Source organism: Coffea eugenioides, chromosome 3 (genome assembly GCF_003713205.1).
Source record: "Coffea eugenioides isolate CCC68of chromosome 3, Ceug_1.0, whole genome shotgun sequence".
Lineage (NCBI taxonomy): Eukaryota > Viridiplantae > Streptophyta > Magnoliopsida > Gentianales > Rubiaceae > Coffea > Coffea eugenioides.
The window spans coordinates 16,428,070-16,454,125 of NC_040037.1; the positions used below are offsets into that span (position 1 = coordinate 16,428,070).

The 26,056-nt window shown below is 34.1% G+C and overlaps 2 protein-coding genes across 2 annotated transcripts in view; both read right to left on the reverse strand.

Moving 5' to 3' along the window:
- Positions 1-194: 194 nt before the first annotated feature.
- On the reverse strand, positions 195-5,564 carry LOC113766187. Its single transcript, XM_027310402.1, has 4 exons — positions 4,376-5,564; positions 3,285-4,300; positions 2,661-3,230; positions 195-2,186 (listed from the first exon to the last, which is right to left on the reverse strand). The coding sequence occupies exons 1-4, from the start codon at positions 5,562-5,564 to the stop codon at positions 195-197; spliced, it is 4,767 nt and encodes a 1,588-aa protein (XP_027166203.1).
- Positions 5,565-15,082: 9,518 nt separating this feature from the next.
- LOC113764812 (putative late blight resistance protein homolog R1B-17) overlaps positions 15,083-26,056 on the reverse strand; it is a 96,978-nt gene continuing 86,004 nt past the window's right edge. Inside the window, exons 3-4 of the mRNA XM_027308815.1 lie at positions 15,457-16,076; positions 15,083-15,260 (exon numbers count right to left, since the gene is read on the reverse strand). Coding sequence (XP_027164616.1) covers positions 15,230-15,260; positions 15,457-16,076 — 651 coding nt within the window. The 3' untranslated portion in view covers positions 15,083-15,229. The remainder of the gene's footprint in view (positions 15,261-15,456; positions 16,077-26,056) is intronic.

The following is a 26,056-nucleotide window of genomic DNA, read 5'->3' on the forward strand; positions in this document are numbered from 1 at the left end:
GGTTATGACCCATGCGGGACAAACGTCGATCCATCTGTTGCTTAATTTGATCCTACCTATCACAATGAAATTATATCACGTAAATCACTTTTAACAAATCAACAAACACAATCAAACTACTAAAAACAATAACTCTTGGGTTGCCTCCCACGCAGCGCCTTTCTTTAATGTCTTTGGCTAGACAAAATAATGCTTCAATCAGAGGGTTCAGGCACTGCAAGGGTCACCTCCTCAACATTATTAACTTCAAATCCTTCATAAAAAGGTTTGAGACGATGACCATTAACCTTAAAAATCTTGTCAGTGTGAAGACTTTGAATTTCTACTGCACCATGAGGAAACACATTAGTCACAATAAAAGGTCCAATCCAACGAGAACGCAATTTACCAGGAAAAAGTTTAAGTCTAGAGTGAAAAAGAAGTACTTTTTGACCAATACAAAAAATTTTCCTTGAAATTGCTTTATCATGAAACGCTTTTGTCTTTTCCTTATAAATGCTAGAACTCTCATATGCATCATTTCGGATTTCCTCCAACTCTTGCAATTGCAACTTCCTGTGTTCTCCAGCTTCATCCATCCGCATATTGTAATTTTTAACTGCCCAATATGCCCTATGTTCCAATTCCACAGGTAGATGACAAGGTTTGCCAAAAATTAATCGGTAAGGAGACATACCTATGGGGGTCTTAAAAGCTGTACGGTAAGCCCAAAGTGCATCATCTAAACGTAAACTCCAATCCTTTCTATTGGGATTCACCGTCTTTTCGAGTATCGACTTGATTTCTTTATTGGAGATTTCTGCTTGACCACTAGTCTGCGGATGATAGGACGTAGAAACCCGGTGAGTGACGCCATATTTCTTCATTAATGCTTCCATTACTCGATTGCAGAAGTGTGTCCCTCGGTCACTGATAATTGCTCTTGGCGTGCCATACCTGACAAAAATATGAGATTTAATAAAATCAACTACAACCTTAGCATTGTCAGTCCTAGTTGCCTTAGCCTCTATCCACTTTGAGACATAATCAACTGCAAGTAATATATACATATTACCAAAAGAGGAAGGAAATGGACCCATAAAATCTATACCCCATATATCGAAAATTTCACAAACCAGTATAGGAGTAAGAGGCATTTGATCTCTATGGCTTAAATTACCTGTCTTTTGACAATTTGCACATGATTTACAAAATAAGTATGCATCACTAAACAAAGTTGGCCAAAATAAACCACACTCTAAAACCTTTCTTGCAGTTCGCTTAGGGCCAAAATGTCCACCACACGCATATGAGTGACAAAAAGATAAAATTGATGGAACCTCTTCTTCAGACACACACCTGCGAATAATTTGGTCAGAACAATATTTCCACAAGTATGGTTCATCCCACACATAATATTTAACATCACTTTTAATTTTTTCCTTTTGAGCTCTAGACAAATCATTAGGTAGCGTTCTAGTAACAAGATAATTCACTAAATCAGCATACCAGGGAGTTGTCTTTTGAACTACAAAAAGATGCTCATCTGGAAAATTATCCTTCAAGGGAGCAGGTCCTTCACTATTGATCAAACGACTGAGGTGATCAGCAACCATATTTTCAGCACCCCTTTTGTCTTTAATTTCAAGATCAAATTCTTGGAGTAGGAGAATCCACCTTATAAGTCGTGGTTTGGCCTCTTTTTTGTTGAGCAAATATTTCAAAGCTGCATGGTCAGAATAAATAATGACCTTAGTGCCAAGTAAATAAGAACGGAATTTTTCTAAAGCAAAAACAATAGCTAAAAGCTCCTTTTCCGTAGTCGAATAATTGCATTGGGCACCATCCAAGGTCCTCGAGGCATAATAAATAACATAAGAAGCTCTGCCCTCTTTCTGGCCGAGTACTGCACCAACAGCAAAATTGCTGGCATCACACATTATCTCGAAAGGAAGACTCCAGTTTGGTGGTCGAACCACTGGTGCTGAAGTCAATGATCCCTTGAGCGTGTCAAATGCACTCTTGCAATTATCATCAAAATGAAATACCACATCCTTTTGAAGTAATTTGCATAGAGGATGGGATATCTTTGAAAAATCTTTGATGAAACGCCTATAAAAACCTGCATGGCCAAGAAAAGAGCGAACTTCCCGCACACTTGCAGGGTAAGGTAAACATTTGATAATTTCTACCTTAGCCTTATCTACCTCAATTCCTTTTGCAGATACCACATGGCCTAAAATTATGCCTTGGTCCACCATAAAATGGCATTTTTCATAATTTAAAACAAGATTAGTCTCAATGCACCTTTTAAGAATTTTTGTGAGGTTAGTTAAACATTCATCAAAAGAATTACCATAGACAGTAAAATCATCCATAAACACTTCTATGATATTCTCCACATAATCAGAAAATATACTAACCATACACCTTTGGAATGTAGCAGGCGCATTACAAAGACCAAAAGGCATTCGTCTATAGGCAAATGTACCAAAAGGGCAAGTAAATGTGATTTTCTCTTGATCTTCAGGCGCCACTGGAATTTGTAGAAAACCTGAAAAATCATCAAGACAGCAATAATGAGATTTTCCTGCCAACCTTTCCAACATCTGATCAATAAAAGGCAATGGAAAATGATCTTTACGAGTTAATGCATTTAATTTTCTAAAATCGGTACAAACTCTCCATCCATTTTGAACTCGAGTGGGCATTAACTCACCTTTAGGATTTTCAATAACAGTAATTCCTGTCTTTTTAGGAACTACTTGAACAGGACTTACCCACTTACTATCCGAAATAGGATAGATTATACCTGTGTCAAGAAGTTTTAAAACTTCTTTCTTCACTACCTCCATCATTGGTGGGTTCAATCTCCTTTGAGCCTCTCTCGAAGGCTTAGCACCATCTTCTAACAAGATGCGATGCATGCAAGTGGCTGGACTTAATCCTTTTATGTCAGCCACTGTCCATCCTATTGCCTCCTTGTGGTCCTTCAACACCCGAATTAGTTTTTCTTCCTCCAAAGCAGTCAATTTACTGGAAATTATTACTGGGAGTGTATCTCCATCTCCCAAGAATGCATACTTTAAATTATCCGGTAACTGCTTTAATTCCACCTTCGGGGCTTGCACAATAGATGGTAAAAGCTGTGAATGAGACAAAGGTAATTCCAAGTAAGACACATTGGAAAATTCTGGACAAAGAGAATTCAATTCAAAAATAACTTCCTGCAATTCAAAAGGAAAAACAAACTTCCCTTTTATTTTTTGCAAATTTTCCTGACAGAGACCAGTAGAAATAGCAACCTTCAACGCATCGTCATTATTAAATTCAAAATTTTGCTGCGCCAAAGAATCAATTACATCTATAACAAAAATTGAATGAGATTCACCAGGATATTTCATGGCATCATAAATACTAAATTTAATAACATCACCATCAAATTCCATAGTCAATGTGCCAGTGAAAACATCAATTTTTGTTCTAGCAGTTTTCAAAAATGGTCTCCCTAACAGCATTGGAGATGAATTAGAATTATCATCCTCCATATCAAGCACATAAAAATCTGCAGGAAAAATCAAATTATCAATTTGCACTAAAATATCCTCCAAAACTCCATCAGGATAGGCATTTGATCGATCAACAAGTTGAATTATTACGCCCGTCTCTTTTAAAGGCCCAACGTTCATCAAATTATAAATAGAACGAGGCATAACATTTATCGAAGCACCCAAATCCAACATAGCTTTTTCAATTTTAATATTGCCTATTTTGCAAGGGACAGTAAACATACCCGGATCCTTGCATTTAGGAGGCAATTTTTTCTGCAGAACTGCCGAGACATTTTCTCCCATATGCACTTTCTCATTTCCTTTCAACTTTTTCTTACCAGTGCATAACTCCTTCAAAAATTTAGCATATCTAGGAATTTGTTTAATTGCATCTAAAAGAGGGATATTTACCTCAACTTTTCGAAAAGTGTCCAAAATCTCCTGTTCTTGTTCTTGCTTTTTGGACTTTGCCAGTCGACTAGGAAATGGAGGCGGAGGTGTAACCACTTGTGTTGATTTTTCTCCAAAATCTGGTTGTTCTAAGGCCCTAGGTTGAGACACATTCCCATCTTTTTCGAGCTCTTCCTCGATTGCTTGTTCAGAAATTCTCTTGCTCGGCTCAGGCAACTCTTTGCCACTTCTTAATGTGATGGCACTAGCATTTTGCTTGGGGTTGACAATTGTCTGCGAAGGTAGCTTTCCAGATAATTGGGACTCCAATCTATTGACTGTGGAAGCTAACTGGCTCATTTGATTCTCCAAATTATGAATGCTAGTTTTCGTCTCCTGTTGAAATTGTTGAGTGTTAGTAGCCAAAGATTTCACAATATCTTCAAGTGACATACCTGATTTATGAGCAGATTGTTGCTGTGAAAGTTGAGGTCTAGGTTGATATTGTGGCTGTTGTGGAAATCCTGGTGGCCTTGCTGCATAACTAAAATTAGGATGATCCCTCCATCCTGGATTATAGGTGTTTGCATAGGGATCATATCGCCTCTGAGGTGGTCCTGGAAATCCAACTGCATTAGCTTGCTCAGTCGAATCATCTTGGAGTGTGGGGCACATATCTGTTGGATGACTCGAACCATAGCAGATTCCACATGTTTTCAATTGCTGCATTTGTCCTATAGCTAACTTTTCAACCAAAGAAGTTAGACAATCTAATCTTTGCTCTATTGAAGAATTACTTACCTCATTGACTCTACGAGTTGTGTTATCCTGCCTGTCTCCAAATTGTTGAGCATTTGCAGCCATACTCGATATCAAACTTCTTGCCTCCGTGGGTGTTTTATTCACTAAGGAGCCCCCACTGGCAGCATCAATAATTCTTCTGTCAGTTTGGGACAGACCCTCATAAAAATACTGGATGAGGAGTTGGTCAGGAATTTGATGATGAGGACAACTAGCACATAGTTGCTTGAATCTTTCCCAATATTCATGTAGAGTCTCTCCATTGAATTGTCGAATTCCACAGATGTCTTTCCTAATGCTTGCAGCTCGGGATGCAGGAAAGAATTTTTCTAGAAAATGCTTCTTCATGTCTGTCCATGTGGATATTGACCCAGAGGGCAGATAATAGAGCCAATCCTTAGCTTTATCGGCTAAGGAAAATGGAAAGGCTCTTAATTTAATTTGCTCCTCTGTGACTCCCTGAGGTTTCATTGTCGAGCAAACCACATGGAATTCTTTGAGATGCTTGTGGGGATCTTCACCTGGTAAGCCATGAAAAGAAGGAAGTAAATGGATTAGTCCAGATTTTAACTCAAATGCAACCTCTAATGTAGGATAAGTAATGCATAGAGGCTGTTGATTTAAATCTGGTGCAGCCAATTCTCTCAATGTCCGTTCATTAGCCATGGTGCTATTTATCTCTTCCGTCTCACTAAATGAATCCACAAAATCTACTACTGAATTATGTCCAGTAGATGAGGAGGATGCCTCTGCTCGTTCTCTTGTTGCTTTTCTCAATGCACGAGCAGTCTTCTCTATCTCAGGATTATATTGCAGTTCACCTGTACGAGAAGATCTAGGCATAAACCAGTAACAATAAAAATAAAAATAAAAATAAAAAATAAACAAAGAAAATAAAATTCAAAGAAAATAAATTTATTTTGACACCAAGTCCCCGGCAACGGCGCCAAAATTTGGTGGGTGTCAAACCAGCAAAAATAAAATTCCTACTCTTAAGTCACGAATTAAGTCCACTATGGTACTGGAGCAGGGACTTAGGCTGTGCAATGGGTTACTAGCTTCACCCTGGTGCCAGAGTTTGCTTGATCCGATATACCAAAGTATATTAATTACGTGAAAGACAAAATTCGAATATAGCAGTGAGCAGGGTCGAATCCACAGGGACTTGGGAATTTATTTTGAATGAATGTAACATTAAATAAAAATGGGGGGAATTGATATGGAACTGTCTAATTTAATTGCTCAAATTAAAAATAAGACAATCGCAGATAAAATAAATAACAATAAATATAAAGTAAATTAACGGAAGGAAAATCTCTAGTCAAAGGTATAATCTCCACTAATGGTTCGAATCACTGATCACAGATGCAGAGATAAAATCTTTCATTTACAAATAAACTGGTTATGGTTGTCAACAAGCTCTGACAACCTGCCTAACCTTCCTGATTCGATAACCACAACAAGCTCTGTAGTTATTGCCCTAGCCAATTAAGCAGTCCTAAACACGCTCTTAGGATTTAACCTATTGACAGCATTAATCATTAGACTGGCCACCAATTATAACCAACAAACACACATGCTCGGTTTATTTAGGCTATATCATATATTTCCACAACAACAACTCAAAAGTTTCTACTACAATTGAATCATGTCACTTGCCACATGCACTAAAATTACCCAACAATTACGGATTGAGCACTCTTAGATGGCTGTTAATTACTCACACAATTAAACAGTGATCAAGTATTTAATTGCAAGAAATAATCATATGCATAAGTGAACAGGAAATATATAAATACTTGCAAATTAAAGAACGTAGGCAAATAAATTCGATCTCACAGTTTTGTCGAACCAAAGCTTCGATTTAACCTCTGACTAGATAAACTTAGCCACGCCTCATGATTAAATCACCACACGAAATAATGGATTGCAAAGGCATTGCGTTTTTACTAGAAAGCAAGGAATAAAAGATGTTTTTCCCGTTGGGGAATATTGTCGAACACCTGGCGTGTGTCAGAGGCCAGTCAAGAGAAAGGAAACTAGAACTAAACTAAAAAGCTAAACTAGAGGTGTCCTTTTGCTTCTGTACGTCCTCTCCTTAAAAAGCCAAAAGTAAGATGACTAAAAGCTATCTCCGGTGGTCCCCACACATGTGGACAAAGTCTCCAAAATTACTTCTTCTTCCAAGTCTCTCTACGTTGCTTTCTTTGAAGAGCCCAAATGACCAAATATCTTTCACTAGCTTTGTGGTCCCCCCACCAATTCAAGGGCCCAAGGTTTGAAACCCTTAGAAGTCTCCATATTCTCCATAAAGTCCCTCCTTTTTGGTAGTTTTCTGCTTCATTCCCTATCAAATGGGATGCGTGCTTTCTAGTATCAACTAAGAAACTTGTATCAAGATTTTCTTAATGGAATTTCCTCAATTAGGCTTCGATTTCTCCTTTTCTGCCTCAATTAACTTGAAGTTCCTAGAAATCACACAAAAATTCAATTATAAGTAGAATCTAGCAAATTATCACAACATTTGGTCAAAATAAAGGGGAAAATATTAACAAATAAACTGCCTAATTTGCGCATTAACAAATGCACAACCGTATATGAACACGGTGTAACTTATTTTTAAAAATATGTAATTATAGAATAAAATTTTATAAGTCTTATATATGGTGTGAAAAATAATATATAAGATACAATCTGAATCTTATATATTTTTTTTATCAAATCTTAACCATGAATCTAGAATAACTGTAAAAATTAAAGGTAGGATTAATCCCTATCAAGAATCAGTCCCTCTCTATTATACGTTTATAATAGAGAGGAATATAAAGTGGAATATATAAGTTGTATTAGCAGACATATGCGAGTGGTGGGCTCAGTGCATCTGAATCTTTGATAAGTGGTGGGCCGGTTTCATAGAATTATTGGGAATTATTGTATTCCATTTCCACACAATGGGTCCCGGCTCCACAGACCAGAATTATTGCGGACAGAGGACAGGGCGTGAAGGTTTTGTGTAAAATGCATAACGTGTGACTCTATATGAACACGGTGTAATTTATTTTCAATAACATATAATTATAGGATAAAATTTTATAAGTCTTACATATAGTGTGAAAAATAATATATAAGATACAATCTGAATCTTATATATTTTTTTTTTATCAAATCTTAACCATGAACCTAGAATAACGGTAACCGTTCCTGCCCCTTCTCCAATTATTGTAAGCCCCTGTTTTTGCAATAATTTCACTTCTTGTCACGAGGCAATCAGTGAGTAGGAAAAAATCGACTATCCACAGTTTAATTTGTTAAACTTCGTAATTAAGAAGCCTTGTTTTGATAGCAGATGTGGAGTAAGGGTTGAGTATTTTAATTCATCCATGTTTGAAATATGAATAGAGTATTATTTGAAATATTATTTGGAATGATTATAGATTATATAGATATAGATTACCAAAACTATTGAGTTGTAAAACTAATTTAATATTCACAGGACTATAACATTAAAACTAAACATAAACAAGTAATAGTTCTTAAAAAGTACATAAATCAAGAATTTTTCAACAATATTTATATCTAATTCATTCAAAGTATATGAAAAATAGTAATAAAATATGTGGTCATAAGCCAATACATTTTCAAAAGTTGGAACTTCTTCATACCTTTGTAACTTAAATCCAAACATGCTTGATGATTTATGTTACTAGACCAAAAATAAATCAACCAAAAAATTTACTCAACCAATAAGAAAAGTTAGACTTTTAGTCACGGAATATCAATATCGGCTCTCAAGAAAGTTAGTAGAGAAGTCTTCAAATGTATTTTTGTGTTTTGTAATTTGTATATATTTAATATTTAGTAATAATATTTTTGGATATATAATTATATTATATATATAGCTAATTTAAGGGCTGGACTATGTTGGATTTGAGCCTAATGAGGTCTAAACTCGGCTCATATTTAATTCTGGTGCAATTTTTAGGGTCAAATTCAAATCGGCTCAGTGAAAGGTCGAGTTCATCGGATTTTTTGTGGGCCGAACCAGCCGAGGTCAGGTGACCTAACCCCATTGACAGTCCTAATCATAATAAATATAAACACTAAGATAATAACTATAAAGAGTAAAATGATAACGTTCAAAATTAATGAGTGCATTAATGTTACCAATATACAATGGTCAAAGAAAATGATTGGATTAAAGAAGTAAAGAATTCTACTAATTAGCAGCAGTACTTCTTTTCAAGAGTCAGGACTTAATTGCGCACTAATTATTTATACTAATTTATTTACTTGTATCATAAACATATTTTTTAATTATCTTTTTATTTCATATATATTATATAAAAAAACTGATACAATATTTTTAAAAAAAAATCATCCGAAATAATCTCCTATCCAGACACAAATATTTGCCCATTTCAGTGTTACTTGAGCCATTGGAAATTAATTGAAAGTCTTCTCATTACTCTTTCTTCAACATTGAGGGTGTCCATTGGAAAATGAGAGAAGGGGACTGGCTGTTCTTCGGGTCAAGCACGGCTAGAGAACCCTCACTTTCCTTGCTTTTTAACACAGGGGTTCATGGCTAAGGCATACCCATATTTTTAAATGTTTGATATCAATTCTTATTACTTACGTTGAAAACTTCCACGAGTTGATTGAGATTTTGGTCCTGTTTAATAATTCAATTTAATACTTAAATTTAATAGATTCAGATTTTAACATGTTCAAACATATTTGATAATAAAAAATTAAACATCTGAATTAATTAAATAGTACTAAATTTTATTGACAAATATATTATAAAAAATAAGTAATAAATTACTTATTTATCACTTAATATGATATACATTCAAATGTATCAGATTTAATACTTAATAATTTTATAAATTTAGATTTTATATTTCAATTTTATCAAACACACTTAGTGTCAGAAGTCTCAAGAGTCAGAACCGAAATGCATGCTAATACAATAATATACTGTTACAGCTATTGAAAATCAATTCAACTCTTAACATTAGTCTTTCTTCCACATTCATGTGCAGAATTCGATAGATTGACGGAGACCGGATAGTGTTCTGGTCAAGAATGGCCACTGGACGGTCCCTTTTCCTGTTCCTTAATTCAAGCTTTAGCCTTTTAAGGGGCAATGTTTTAGATGGGAGAAGATTTCATCCACAATGTGTAATCGATCTGTAGCCTTATGATTCTAACCTGCTCCATTTTAAATATGCGTGAGCAACTATATTCAGATTTTCGGGACCTGAACAATTTTGGGCTAATTGATATATGTTGCAAGAACATTTTCATATTCTCTTGTGGTTAAATTTAATAATATTATACACAGCTAATGAATTAATAAGGTATTCATAGTGCTGTATTTATCTCTTAGGTAAGACTGCAAACGAATCTCTCGGAAACCAGCATTTTAGCAGCGAAACTGTCTCAATATTGGCTGACTGAGCTCAAGTTGTTTGATCAAAGTATCAAATCAAGTAGTTTGATTAAAAAAAATACTCCAAAACCTTATGATATGTAGACATACTTTTTAACATTAACACTGATCATCTCCAGCTCTTATAATGCAAGGCACTTCCTCAATTTCACTCTCAAATTTTTAGTGTAGCATAAGGAGAAATATTAACAAGTCTCGCCTAGCAAGTATTTTTCTTGTGGAATATTCAATTATTCAACAAACAATCATAGTGGTGACAGTGCTGGAATCACGAGAAAAAGCAAAGAATTTTTGAATTCATTACTTTATGGTTTTTGAATGAATTATTTCACTCTCATTTCGTAGGTAAAAAGCACCAGTGTCGGCATTGTCCACTAAGAAAGGGACCCTACACCTAGACCCCTTTTTTTTAAAAAAAAAAAATTTAAAAGATTTTCGCTTTCCATAAGGTAAGACTTTCTTGGAATTTTCAAGAGAAAAAGAGCATATAAGGGGCCAAAAAAAAAAAGGAAGGAAAAAATTAAAGTCGAACAGAAATTTTTGTTATCACAAAAATAGTTTCTTTCATTTTCAAGTGAAATGGAAGAAGAGAATGATAATTTATAATTAGTCATCTACGTTAGTTTTATTTCGTTGTTTTTTTTTCTTTTTTGTTGAAAATTCAAGCATGTTGTTCAATATGCATGCTTCAAAAATCAATCTTATAATCCAAAAGTCAATAGCTAGTTTTTATTTTCAAAAGAAAATAGTAAAATGACTTCAATAGAGATTTTAGTTTGATGGAATCTTTGATTTGAGTTTATATCAGACTTTTGGAAAAGCACTGCACACGTTAGACCAACCACTTTGGCTAGTCGGTCTAGTCGGTCTATGATCAACAATGTACCACAGAATACAAACTTTGTCCTCTGCATATTCTTTTTTTACTTTTCTTTTTGCTTTCTTTTTTTCTTTTTATATGGGTATAATAGACGTGGTTCGTGTTTTCTGAATATAAAAAAGAAAAAAGTTCTTTCTTCCTTTCTTTTTTTTTTATGTAGAAAATTTTTCCCAGTTTATCTCATTTAGAGATGTTATAAAATACTATTTTTTAAAAAGTTGAAGTTATATGAAGGGAATGTCTAAATGCCGGAGAATAAATATGACTGTATATATTTACATGCCGGAGTCTTACTATAAATCGAATTTTGATTATGTTTAATAAATTAAACATGTTATTCATGGTCCTGAATTTCTTAAAATTCCTCGGTTCTTATTTGGAAAACTCATATAGTTAAGATTGTTAATAACCTCAAAAAAAAAAAAAAATGGGGTTTGGATTGAAGCATGTAAACTTGAGATTGTCTTGTGTACATTTTTAATCTAGGTCATGCAAACTACTTTCTATGACAATGTACTAATGTGCGTGCCTAGAATTACTTATAATACGAATTTTCTTTTGACGGATTGAAAACAATAAACGGTTTAGGGACGGAAGTAACAGTCTAAAAAATTTTGATCACAAATTATTAATGGGTACAAGTATGACACCACCGCTTGAAATGTTTGTTTGCACAATGATCTTGAAGCTTCAAAATCTTTATTACTTACAATCAAACAAAAATTTATTCCTATTATACCATAGAACCCAACAGACAACGGGAAAAAGAGGAAACCAAAGAACATTAAAGCGGTTAGCAGTTGAGAATTTTTTACAACCAAAATTTAGCCAACTAATGAAATCCAATTGAGCCACCCAAAGAAGGGGAATTGATAGGAAAAGATGTAGCCATCCAAAGACATGGGGCTTTAGGAAAAGATGTAGCCATCCAAAGAAGGGGAAATAACAATTTTTTAATCAAGTATTGTTGCTTAATTTTCTTAGCAATTACAGATTAAAAAATTGTAAAATGACTTTATTAGATACTTCAGCTAAATGGATTCTTTGAGTTGTATGAAAATAATTACATCTTGACAAAGTCCTCAAACCTTGATATATGAACAAGCAAAACTATAAAATGTTAATCAATTAACCGCAAAAATCCATAGTAGGCTCCTTGTTTTCACCCTCCCTCCTTGTAAGATTGCTTGATAAGCAACCAATTTCACTTTACACCCTTTTGAATGATTTCCACTTTGCATCTCAAATTTTTATTTCTGGATAGTTTGCACTTTAAAATTACTAATTACCATGAAATTGTACCTTAAAATTTATTTTGGATATTTTGCACCTAAAGTTAATAATCCATCCAAAATTACTGTGGGTTCACACAATATTAATGTCATTGTAGGAGCAATATGCACCTATACACTGGCTTCTTAACTGTAAAAGTGGGATTGGTTCTTCAGAGTATCCCTCAAAATAAATAAATAAATAAAAGAGTGAATACATAATTACATATGCGTGTTAGAGCACTTTCACTTGCAAGATGCGTTGTTGTGGTGAATTTGAGACAGTTTGATGACTTTAGGATTTGAGACAGTTTAATGGTCTGGACTGATCAGCCTCCTTCCTATTATATTCATCAACAAACAAACGAATAAATTATAGTGTAACCCCATACAATTTAGTGCATTTTCGCATAATCATCGTGTGGTAAAATGTACATGACTCCACGCTTTGAAGAACAGTTTGTTTGGATACCCATATTATTCCAAATAATATTTCGCTTACATTATAAACACATTTTCAATTCACCTTTTTATATTTCCAATCACCTTTTTATCTCACATACATCATTTCACAAAAGTGCTACAGTAATTATTCCAAATAATATTTCAAATAACACTCTATCCAAACAAATGTTAAAATAACACTCTATCCTCTGCGTTGGAATTAGTTAAAATGTTAAAATTATTTATATTAAAAGCCTAAAATGATTTTATTAACTAACCTTGAAATTCTAAGATTTAAAAGTCTTGGAATCTAATTCTCCTTCCTCCTCTCAGCTTTTGAAAAAAAAATCCTACTTCTTCCTTGTTAAAATAATTTTAATATATATATAGGGTAAATTACACTTTTGTACCTTATAGATTTTTTTTATATACATAACTCACCTACACCTTTAAAAGTTATACATAACCATCAGGCCACTTTACCATCCTCTGCATTAGATCTCCATCGATTCTAATATTAATTTTCTTGACTAACTTTATATCACATGAATTTCTGCTGGAATTTGACCTGTTAATTGGTTGTTGTTGTTGAGTAGTAGGGTATTTTTTTTTTTTTTTTTTGTCAGCAATGATACATTTGTATAACCTATTCTATCCTAATCTAGGGGGCCTAAGAAGGCTGTTGTAGGGGCTAGTAGGTATACAGATCCAACTAGATCAAGAGAATGCTATGGCATAATCCTTAGATTTTTTTGCTGCAGGTGAGATTTGAACCCTCACCTACAACCCAAGGAAGGACTTAAGTCCCTCCCAGGTGGCCACTGACCATTGGCCCAGTGGTTGAGTAGTAGGGTATTTAGAAATGTACAATTTGCAAGTTTACAGGAATCTCACCTTTTATAGAAACAGATCTCACCGACAGCAGAGCAAGCAAGTATTGAGTATTTCTTTTGGAGTTTTTTTTATACTCAATAGGCTGTTGAGAAGAAAGGACCTGCACCCCACATTTGCCTTTCGTTTTGAAAGATTCAAGGCAAGAAATTTTTATTGTTTTTGGACTATTTATCCTCATATTTCTGGGAAGGACCCTGCATCCGCACCTGGGCTCTGTTTTTTGTTTTTGTGATTTGAGACACTTTGATGATTTTACCGTCCAAAGCGTGTAGAATAAAAATTAATTCCACTTCTTACCATGATGCAACCATTGAGTAGGAAAAATAAATAAGGACTTTAAGTTAAACAGAAATTTCCGACGTCACAAAACTGATTCCGTTAATATGCTTATATTTTAACGTAAAGTTATGGATTTCCACACAATTTTTCTTAAATTAAATTTTTCTTTATAACTCCACACACTTTTAATGTAAAGTTATGATTAATGTGCTAATATGCACCATTATATTGGCTTCTCAGTTATGCTGGGGATTTATTTCCAAACAATGTATTATCATAGTTACAGAAAATGTACACAAATTAAGTGACAATGAATTATGTCTATATATAAAGCCATCAATTCGAACTATCCTGATGCAAGAAAACTTCATAAACTCACACTTCTGAAGACCATAAAAGTTCGAGTTATTTAGCAAATTGTAGGATAAATTAGATATAACTCCCCTGATGCAAGAACATATGATAAAGAAAACCAAGAGTTTGTGAGTTATTTAGCAAATTATAGGGTAAATTACATATAACTCCCCTATAGTTTTGCACAATGTCAGATAATCGATCTAAGGTATCAAAATAGTCACGTAACCCCCTATGATTTTGTTGCAAATTTGTTCATTTTTCGTTAGGTAAGACTTGCAGCTTGCGCGTGTCCTAGTTTTTGCAAGGAGAACCACGTTGTTGCTACTTGTTACCCTTACTTTCTCATTTGGTTAAAGTTAACTAAGCCTTAGCCAGCATGTGTGATGAAACGGGGGCATGACTTGAAAAGATTATTAACTGATAGTTAATATCCCTAACCTATAAAAAGACTAATTGAGACATCATTTGCTGTAAAAAAATCATAATCTCAACCCTTGGAAGTTCTGTAAAAATATGACAAACAGTTACTCATTTATAGTCTTGATATATTAGCACAAAGTGTTATCAAGTAGTAGTAAAGAGAAATTTTCCATTGATTCGCAATAAATAGACGGCGAATTTACCCTAAAAGAGAAGCGAAAATAGATTACGAGTTGAAGTCCATTCTCATCAAACTCACCACAAGTATTCAGAACAAATCATAGTTGAGATTAGAAACTAGAGAAATGCAGTTTTTAGTAGAACCCCTTTAAGTAGGCCAACATGTTTGAAAAGACCAAAATATCTGAATAATCTCATTGATTGTTTCCACCATATCTTGACAAGAAAAGAGCCATCGATCCTTTCCAACTTTTACCTCAATCTTCCACAAAAGTATCAAAGAAAGCCAGGCCGCACAGATGACCAATTACAATCTGAAGAGGAAAAACTACCGCGGCATGCACTCCCTGATGATATCACTAAGAAAAAAAAAACAGAGCAATAATTAGTTGTTTGCTCATCAATTTCAATGTGCTCGTGCATGCATTACAGGCAGCTGAAGTACAAAAAAGCTACCAAAAGGTAAATATAAATTAAACTCCTTTAACTGAAAAAAGAATGATTATTTCTACAAGCAATTAATGGTAATGACAAAAGAATTACCTGAAGAATTACCTGAAATTGCACCGGGTATTTCCATAAATGATCTTCAGATTCTCATTTCCATTATTATATTCCTGTGCTGCTTCAATTTCCCGTACTAAAGATTTGACGCCATCTCTGCAATCACCCACCTGAATTGTTTCAAGAGTAGATATACTCCCTAAACAAGCAGGCATCATTTCCAAATTATAAATTCTTTGAAGATTTAATTGCTGAAGACGCGGGAAGTAATCATCACTGTCAGGGTCTGCCTCTGTCCACTCCGCAACCTCTACATCTTCCAAAGTCAAGACCCTGAGTTTAGGGAATCCTCCTACCATCAGCTCCCATCTTTGGCCGACCATTGCCCGGTCTCTTAATTTGAGGACTTCAAGGTTGGGTAGTTGTTCAATCAATGACATTTTGCTACAGGGAAGACCCAGATTGCGAAGACTCAACTTCTTCAAATTCATGGGAAAAGGAGGCTCAACATGTTCCCATGAACCTGAGGAGTAATTGCCCGACCAGGTGAGTGATTCTAGGCATTCTAGTCGACTCAAGTTCAACACTCCATTTCCAGTCTGACGATCGTAAATTTTAAGTCGGCGAACGTTGGGAATCCTTCTCAATAAGTTCTCTCCCTCTTCATAAAGATACAAACAAGAGAGTGTGTCTAAATTGGGTAAAGTGGAGAGGTTTTCAACACCGTTGTCGTTGGAAGAAAGACCAATAACGACGCCAGCCCACAAACATACATGCCTCAACTTCTTCATGTTCCAGATGCTATCTGGCAATGGAACCAACTCATGAGAATTTAGACAGAAGGTTTCCAAATGTGACAGCTTGGCTATAGACGGTGGAATCCGTGTCATGTTACTAGCTGTAAGGGCTAAGTACCTCAAACAAAGAAGTGATTCGACTTCAGCTGGAAGCTCCTTCAGCCCTAGGTTAATGCCCTCTAAATTCAGAACTTCAAGACGTTTGTAGATGCAGAAAAGGAAGGAGATATTAAGCAACTCAAACTCATAATATCCTGCAGTAGCATCAAAGAATAGCAGACTGGCTAAATGCGGACAAAATAGCCTTGACTTTATAAAATCTTCTCCACTGGAGCAAATGGACAACCGAGGTAGGTTGGGAGGCTCATTAAAGGTAGAAAGCTCATCATATCCTCGCAGGACCTGAAGAAATTTCTTTTCTTTCGCCTTGCCCTTACAGAACTCAAATATCAAATCGTGAATGTAACAAGTTTTGACTCCACCAATGGATCTGTTTTCACTTACCATAACTAAGTTTCGACCAATAAGGTCCATCAGATATTCTTCTGCAATGACCTCTGATCTCTTTCCTTCAATTTTTTCCACAAACCTTTCTGCAATCCAAAGACGCATCAAATTCTTGGCACCAATTTTTTCATCTTCTCGAAATGCAGCAAAATACAGCAAGCATGCCTTCAAGTGATATGGTAGATGCTCATAACTAAGCTCCAAGGACTTCTTCCACTGGTCTGTACCAGACACCATGATTGAAGTGAAACTTTCAGCAAACTTTTTCCAAACCAAAATATCATGCTCTATAGTTGCTAGAATTCCAGCTACAACAACAACTGCAAAGGGTAATCCCCAGCACTTTTCAGCAATCTCCATTCCCAATTCATGCAATGCTTGAGGACATTCTTCTTGTTCTCCAAACACCTTCTTCTGCAGCAATTCGAAACTTTCTTTCTCACTGAGTGGGTGAAGATAGTGAGGTTCCCCACCATATTGAACCTGTGAAGCTACCTTAGAAGATCGACTCGTAAAGATGATTCTACTTCTATTCTTGTCATTGGGGAATGCAGTTCTCAGCTCATTCCATACCTCAATGTCCCAGACATCATCAAAAACAACAAGATACCGATTCTTCAATAGCTTTTTGCGGAGCTTTTGAACCAAGTCATCTTCATCCAGATTTTGAAACTCATCCTTCCTAGAATGTTTGCCATCAGGGCACAAATTTTGAAGTAACACATTTTTCATGTTAAATTCTTGAGAAACAGTGCACCAAAGACGAATGTGGAAGTCACAGGTTACTGAACTATCATTGTAAACTTTTTTGGCTAAAGTTGTCTTACCAAGCCCAGCCATTCCCACAATGGGAACAATTTCCACCTGTTCTGATCCCCATCTAAGTCGTCCAATTACTGTTGCTGCCTCATCATCAAGACCAACCATGATTTCACGAGCTATTGGCATTTTACCTTTTGATAGCATGCGGCTGGAAGTCTGGCTAACTTCTGGTGCTCTTAAGCTATGAGAGGAATTAGGAAGACTCCGTATAGTACTTGAGACACTGAGCTGATCCTCAAAATGCTTGATAAGTGGTTCAATTACTTTTTCTGCCTCATCATCAAGACCAACCATGACTTCATGGTCTATTGGCATTTTACCTTTTGATGGCATGCGGCAGGAAGTCTGGCTAACTTCTGGTGCTCTTAAGCTATGAGAGGAATTAGGAAGACTCTCTATAGTTCTTGAGCCACTGATCTGATCCTTAAAATGCTTGATATGGATGTTCGTATTGGCCAGCATATCACAAAAACCAAGAACCTGGGTGGATCCTGAGAAGCTAACTTCTCCTTCTATCACTCTGCTCAGAGTGGGCGCGAATATTATAATGCCTGCCTCACCAAGGAGAGCTCCTATTTTTTCGTTTTGTTCATCCATCATCTCATGATGCTCCCTTAAAATGCTTCTCAAAAACCTCAGTCCTGCATGGAGTATTCGCATTTCATCTTTCATAGAATCCACAAAGCTAGAGCTGCAGCATAACAACTCCCAGAGACGTCCTATCAGAGAATCGTTGAAGTTGTTCAATATCCGCTCATCCATCACTGCTGTTTGTAATGATGCTGAGGAGTTTGAAGCTGCAAGTACTTCCTTATAAATCTCGTAGACATGAAAATCAACCGCTCTGATGCTGAGGAGTTTGAAGCTGCAAGTACTTCTGTAGAAGAACTCGGGATTTTCAATTTCCTCATCATCATCCCAAAAAGAACACATGTAAGAGAGGCGTGCTGCGGTCAAAGCCACCACTTCAAAGTGAGCCAATAGCAAGGCAGGAATATCTGCGGTTCCTCGCATTTTGGCAAAGGGAATGAAGCTTTTCAAGAATGTCAGCTGTGCTTCAAGATCTTGGGCTTGAGCACTCAAAGCAGCATAAATAGACGATTTACGAATTTTCCAATTCATACTGTCATTTGTCAAATCTGCTAGATTTTGCAGGATGAGGTCTATGAATTCCAACAGTTCATCATCTGTCATACAAGAATTTGATTGAAATGACCTGCTGCTTGCCAAAGCAAAGTAAATTTGGATGATTTCTTGCTTGAGTGATATGATCTCTTTCTTAAGTTCCCTGAACACGCGATAATAACTACCTTGTTTATCCGTTTCTAATCTAAGGGAAAGAGAGTGAATATCCTCCTCATATTTGTGAAAGGTATCTTCGATACAAGATAAGAAAGATGGAAGACTCACCTTTTTCACAACATTGTCAGATTGCAAGTACAAATGAACAAGGCTCCACTTTCTAGCACACATAAGAAATGTTTTGAGAAATTTCATGTGTTTGATTGCATCACGAACATCGAAAAGAACTGCATCACGAGCAGGAAAATAATTGTCTAGGCATCTGTTCCGAAGCAACTCTAGATCAAGTAAGACACGATAGATGCCGCAAGTGGAGGCCATCTCGATCTCTTTTGGAGGGATTTTCCTCAGTTTCACTCTCAAATTTTATGGGAGAAACAAATCTCACAAACTGCAGAGCTAGCAAAGTATTTCTTTCCTGAAAATTACAATTCTTTGGTTTTCTTATTTGTTTCTGGTGAGAAGGTGAAGGAGAGTATTGAGATAATCAACCATTCAACTAGGTGGAATTGGCATCAAGGTGGACTCCAGGCAATGATAATCAATTATTCAACTAGGTGGAATTGGAGCTAGGCACCCAAAATCCAAATTTATCTTGAGCTAATTACAAATGGAGGAAATTGATAAACAAGATTAGTTGACTCTGTCATCGACATTTTATTAGGGATCACATAAAAGTCTATGTTTTAAGACAATAACAGCAGTGGTTAGGGTGATTTAAGACACTTTGATGATTTTATTGTCCAAAGCAAGAGTGGTCCAGACGGAGCAGCCCCCTCTGTATTATACATCTATACTAGCGAGGGACAGCCCGCGCGACGCGCGGAAATTTGGTACTTGTGATTCAAGATAATTAATAATTATTGTTTAATATTTTGTAGTATAAGAACTGAAGTATGATGATTTTATCATGTGATTTTAATAGAAAAATCATAAATTACATAGTGAGTCAATAAAAATAATGTGCAATAAGACATCCTTATCGTTATACTATATAAGAATCTGTTGTGATCAAAGGTTATGTTTGAATTTCAACTGCAAAGATAAGGGTAGTTTGAAAATATAAGAATGTTTGAAGTGCAATTGAAAAGTATCTAAAGGTCTCTTCTAAAACTTATCCAAGATGATAAAACATTTTAAAGTATCAATTGGACCCTTCATCTCTCGAATCTATATATGTTCGTGAAAGATCCCTCAAGCAATGCTTCTGATTTCTCCCTCGACTTAAGCTCAACCTGAATTATCAAGTCAAGTTTATCCATCAATCACTTTGCGTCCAATCTAATCTAAAATAATTTTATTTTTTACTAACTATTTATATAATTTGGTGGGTATAATACGACTTAATCACATGTTTCTTACAGAGATAATAATGCCCAAAAATGATAGATAGATAAGAAACTTAAGTGGTCTTTTTCAAAGTTTTGTAGAAACTATTCAGATTTGGTGTTTTTTGCTAGGGATATTTCTTTATAATCTCATAAATAAGTTCAAATCTGCATAATTGTTAAAGATTTGAATTGAAACTATCTTGATTATAAAAAATTGGTGCAAATAATATTTTCTAAATTTGAAATTGTAGAAAATGGTAAGTAAAATCAAAAGAAATTCCTCATATGAATTCGAATTGCAAACTATAGGTAGAAACTACTTAATGATATTTTCTAATGTTTACTTGTATAAGTATCCAATATAACATCTCTACTTAATTGACTCGTTTGAACAATGGATAATAGTTGCTTCAATCAAATCAAGAAACATTATTTATCATTGTACAACATACAATTATGAGTAAATGAATTAATACAATGCAATCAAAATGGTACTGTAGCTAAAGCATTTAAACTTATCAAGTTCCACTACAAATTCTTTTACATAGCATAAAAAAGCAAATTTTTTGTATTTGAAACTATATAAACAGTATAATACAAAAACGAGATCATAACATGGAAAGCAAATAGAGTGCAAATGACATCTTAGCACTATGTAGCATGATTAATTTTTTTTTTAGTTTCAATGAAGTACAAAATTCTAAGTTAATAAATTTTACAATCATAAAATTCCCAATTAAAATAAACACAAGCTGAATTCCAAATCATATTACATGAAAAAATAACTACTTGAACCATAACTGCTGGAATGTAGTCAACAGATCCCTGGAGTCAAGAATAATAGGAGAAAGTTCATAAGAAATAAGGTTATTTGACTTAAATAAAGAGATAATACCTTAGTTGAGGAGGAGAAGATGATAAAATTGCTTTTCTGATTATTTTAAAAAGTGACAACATTATCTCAAATTGTACTTTGACCAGAGACAGAATCTCTGGGATCTACTAAGAAAAACAATACAATTAGTCAGTTTTTGGAATTAGAAGTATTAAAAGGCAAACTATATGGAGTTTTTGAATAAACCAATCATCAGAAAAAAAAAAAAAAAACTACAATCGAAGAAGACAAACCCAAAGAACTCACCTCAATTTAAAGGAAAAGCTATGCATTCCACCAAATATTTAATAGCCATAATAAAATCAAAGAGGTGAAACCAAAAAAGAGGGAAGGGTATCGGCTAAACATAGGGACATAAATATGATAATGATTGTTCAGATAATAATTAAGTTAATTAATTGTAATTAAAATCCAATTATGTAAACATCCAATTAATTCCTTAACGGATGAGAAAGGTTTCAGGAAATTGGAAGGCTTGGATGTTAGTATAATAAATGATTAAAAGGACTTTTATGTAATTCTATTAAAATACAAGCTTTATTCAGTTGTACTTAATACTCAACTTGGCACCAAACATTGTAACATACCAAACCTGCCCCTAACCTTAAATGTCTGAAAGGTTATATAAGTAATTATAGTGAAATTAAAGCTATAATGACTTGTACTCAATGTTCCAATTACTCTTCAAACACTCTCACATTCCCAAAATAGCGTCACCCCTGCGATTGAAATTTAGTCCTAAACTCGTTCTTATATAGTATAAGGATAAGGATATTATTGCCTCAATAAAGTAGTGGATCCGATTTCATAGAATTATTGGGAATGATTGTATTCCATTCCCACACAATGGGGGTCCCTTTTCTTATTGCGCGTCCCTGTTTTAATATGTTCATTTTTTTGCTTCAAGCATCCACAGTTTATATTTTGATGTTTCTTTGTTTTCTTTCTTCAGCAAACCGCTAAATTTGATCACTTTCTCTTCTAATTATCTCGTTTTAATAATTATGACCATTGATCTTGGAGATTAATAACCATGACCAACAAAGTAAAAACTATGAGAAAAAAAAATAGGGCTTCTTCAACCCTTGAAATTGTGGAAGCAGAGAATTTGGGATTTCTGCAATTAGTGAAAATTGCTACTAATTAGTAGTAGTACTTCTTTTCAAGAGTAAGGACTTAAATGCATGCTAATTATTTGTAGAAAATTATCTACTTATTTCATAAACACATTTTTCAATCATTTTTTTATTTCATATATATCACATCAAAAAAGTGATATAATACTTTTTGAAAAAATTATTCCAAATAATCTCATATTCAAACACAAGTTATATGCCCATTTCAGTGTTACTTGGGCCATTGGAAATTAATTATAGTCTTCTCATTAGTCATTAGTCTTCCTTCCACATTCCGGGGGACCATTTGGAAAATGGGAGAGATGGGAGACTGGCTGTTCTTCGGGTCAGGCACGGCCAAGGAACCATCCCTTTCCTTGCTTTTTAATACAGGGGTCATGGGTATAATACCACAGACCTATTTTTAAATGTTTGATATCAATTCTTAGTATTTAAGTGGAAAACTTCCACGAGTCGACTAAGAATTAGTGGTAATAGTCTGAAGAGTACGAACCGAAATGTAGGCAAATATCATTTACTGGGCTATTAGAAATCAAGTTGACTCTAAACATTTGTTATATTTTTTTCTTCCACATTCAGGGGGTCCATGTGGAGAATTTGACAGATTGACCGGATAGTGATCTGGTCAAGCATGGCTAGCGGACGATCCCTTTTCTTGTTCTTTAATTCAAGTTTCGGAGCAATTGCCTTTTAGGTTGGTTTGAGAATTAGGTTTAATTTCTTCCTCCTGATAATTGTTGGAAAATTCAAGTTTCGGCCTTCATTTAAGGGGCAATGTTTTAGATGGGAGAAGATACCATTCACAATGTGTAACCGATATCTAGCCTTGTGATTCTTGCTTGCTCCATTTTTTATATGTGAGCAACTTTACTCAGGTATTTGGAGACTCAAATGATACAGTGGGAGAGGATTTGAATTCAAAATTTCTTATTTATACTTTTTGCTCTGAATCAGCCAATCCATCTATTTCCTCTTGGCCAAATGATATATGTCCCATGAATATTTTCATATTCTCTTTTGATTAAATTTAAGGAATAATTTCAAAAACCTTTCCTGAGGTTTCTAACAATTTCAATTAGATCCCTTGAGATTTTAAAAATTACACTTACCTTCCTTGCCCATTTAAAATGACAATATTAGTCTTACCATTTTAATAAAACTCCCTTTGTTGGGTATGCATATAGAAAGAATGATATTTATAATTACTTTTTCTTTTTCTTTTCTCTTCTTATTCCTCTTTTTTTTCATATTTTACGAGTAAAACCACAGAACTATAAACTATAAATATTGCTTCTAGTCGTTATCATTACCAAATGTTGAATTAGTGACCTTTTTTTTGACAACTTTGAATCTGATCTAATTTTTTGTTGATCTTTTTTTCCTTTACACCAAAAACAACAGTGATTTAAAAAGAAACTGTCCAAAACTACTACTAAATTATTGATACGTCTAACATTTTAAAAATCTACAAACTCTAAAACAATTATGATAATACTTTCTTCTCCAACCTTCAGGGAATATGTATCCCTAGTAAAGCACTATGTCCAATAGCCTGTCATAGTGATAAAACTATTGTAATAATTGTTTGTTAAATAATAAATATAGGTATTGAAAATTTGATGCTTTTTTTTATATATTTGATGCTATATATTTTACAATTGTTTTGGAAAGCAATATAAACTATATAAACCAAGGACATTTTAGGATGTTCATTTAAATTTTTTACCAGTTCTAAGGTTTGATTACCAAATGTATCAAATCAAGGGCGGTAAGTACAATTTTTAATACCTCAAGGGAGCTCAGTGAAATTGTCTAAAACCTTAGAGGACGTTTATGAAATTATCCCTACTTATAATCAACTTTGAAGTGCTAAAATCAACATAGTGGGCAACGAGAATAAACTCCTAACTGTGAAAGTACATGACTTGGAATGATTATAACAAAACCACTAATATTCTTCACCCAGGTTGCTGATAATTATTGGGCCACACAGGATCGGTTAGAGGTGGGCTGAAGTGAGAAAAAGTCCACAACACACCACAACTTTCAACTGGGGAAGTTATGGACTTTTTATTTGGTGTTCGAAAGGCTTAGCATATGGTGTTTGAAAGCCGTACAATTTAGTTCATTGAACCCTAGTTTTGGCCCTTTTGGGGTCAAATATTGTTGGGGGTATCCACAATTACCCTTTATTACACCCTTGCATTGTAAACTCTCCCATAGTAAGAATATAATGCCTATTACATGCATAACAGTCACTACATGCATAATTGAAGCAAAAAAAGCTGAAAGAGTAGGTCTAATTTGTCCAATTATTCAAAGCTTTGCAACAGTTTCATTTTATCCAATTATTCAAAACTTTTTCAGTGGTCCCTTGAATCCAATTTTCAACATGTTTGCAATGGTAAAATAATGGTAGCATTGTTTCAATTTCACCAGTTTGCAGCAGTATTTTTTTTTTCACTTTCAATTCTCAAAATTTGGTCTATAAATATTGTTCACATTTTCTCAATTTCTTACTCTCCCGCTCCATCATTTCTTCTACTGTATCATTTGTTTTCTTTAACCTCTTATCTAATTTTTTAAAGTGTTGGGTATTTGTTTAATAATTATCTAATTATTTTTAGAAAATAACAATGTATTATTTTTGAAATACATAAAAATATATACTCTTAGTTTTCAAAAATTAATAATATTATTTTTTCAGAAAATAAAAAATTTTTAGAATGCAAAAATTTCAACAAAAGTTAATAAATTTGTTTTCCAAAAATAAATGAAATTACTTTTCAAAAAATAGATTTATTTATTTATGATATATGTGTTGAAAACTATTAAGATAAATATTTGATTTGATTATAGGTCCATGCTATTATACTATGTAGAGTGTAATTTACAGTGAGTGATAATATAATGAAAGAGGGGATAATAAAGTGATGATATAGCATATGAATTGCACTCTTTTAACTCTAAAGAGTGCAATCCATTGTAAATGCCTTAGGACACCTTCAAGACTCTTTCTTGTTTTCATATTTTTTTTTTTTGGAAAAATCGTTCAAAACGTCCCTCACATTTTACAAGACGACTTTTTTCGTCCCTCACTTTTAAAAGTGTAATTTTACGTCCATTCCAAATTCATATTGATCAAATTTGATCCCTACCTAGGTTTCCGACGACTAGTTTTTGGTCGGAATTCACCACATGACTTGCATGTGATCATTTTTTAAGGGCAAAATTATCAAATCAATTTTTTACATAATCTGATTCATAGTCCCTCATATTTCACAAAATAAATTTTTTCGTCCCTAACATTTTACAAAATGAGTTGTTTCGTTCCTCACATTTGAAAAAATGAATTTTTCCATCCCTCATATTTTTCAAAATGAATTTTTTCATCCATCATCCATCATTAATCATGTATATGAATAGCTTTTTTTCTATAAACCCACGTATATGCTTATTTGATTTTACCTGAACAGTATGAATAACATGTAATTTATCTCTATTAGATTTCATCTAAACATGCTAATCGTAGTTATACACATGCTATTCAATAGATATATATATATATATATATATATATAGGGGTTTAAAACTAACAATTTTGTATAAAACCCATGTATATATTTATATGATTTCACCATTTGAACCTATTCAATATTTGTGACATTTCTCTTTTGGTAATAATTTATTTATTGAGTTGTATAATAAGGTCATCTAATTAATGGGTCCTAACTCGAATTCTATAATTGTACTAACAAATTTCAGTTTAAATCTGAAATTTCTACTCGACACTTTTAAGACTAACAGTTGAATTACTTGCCTTGTGATTGTGTTAAAATTTGAAAGTGCCAATCACTTATT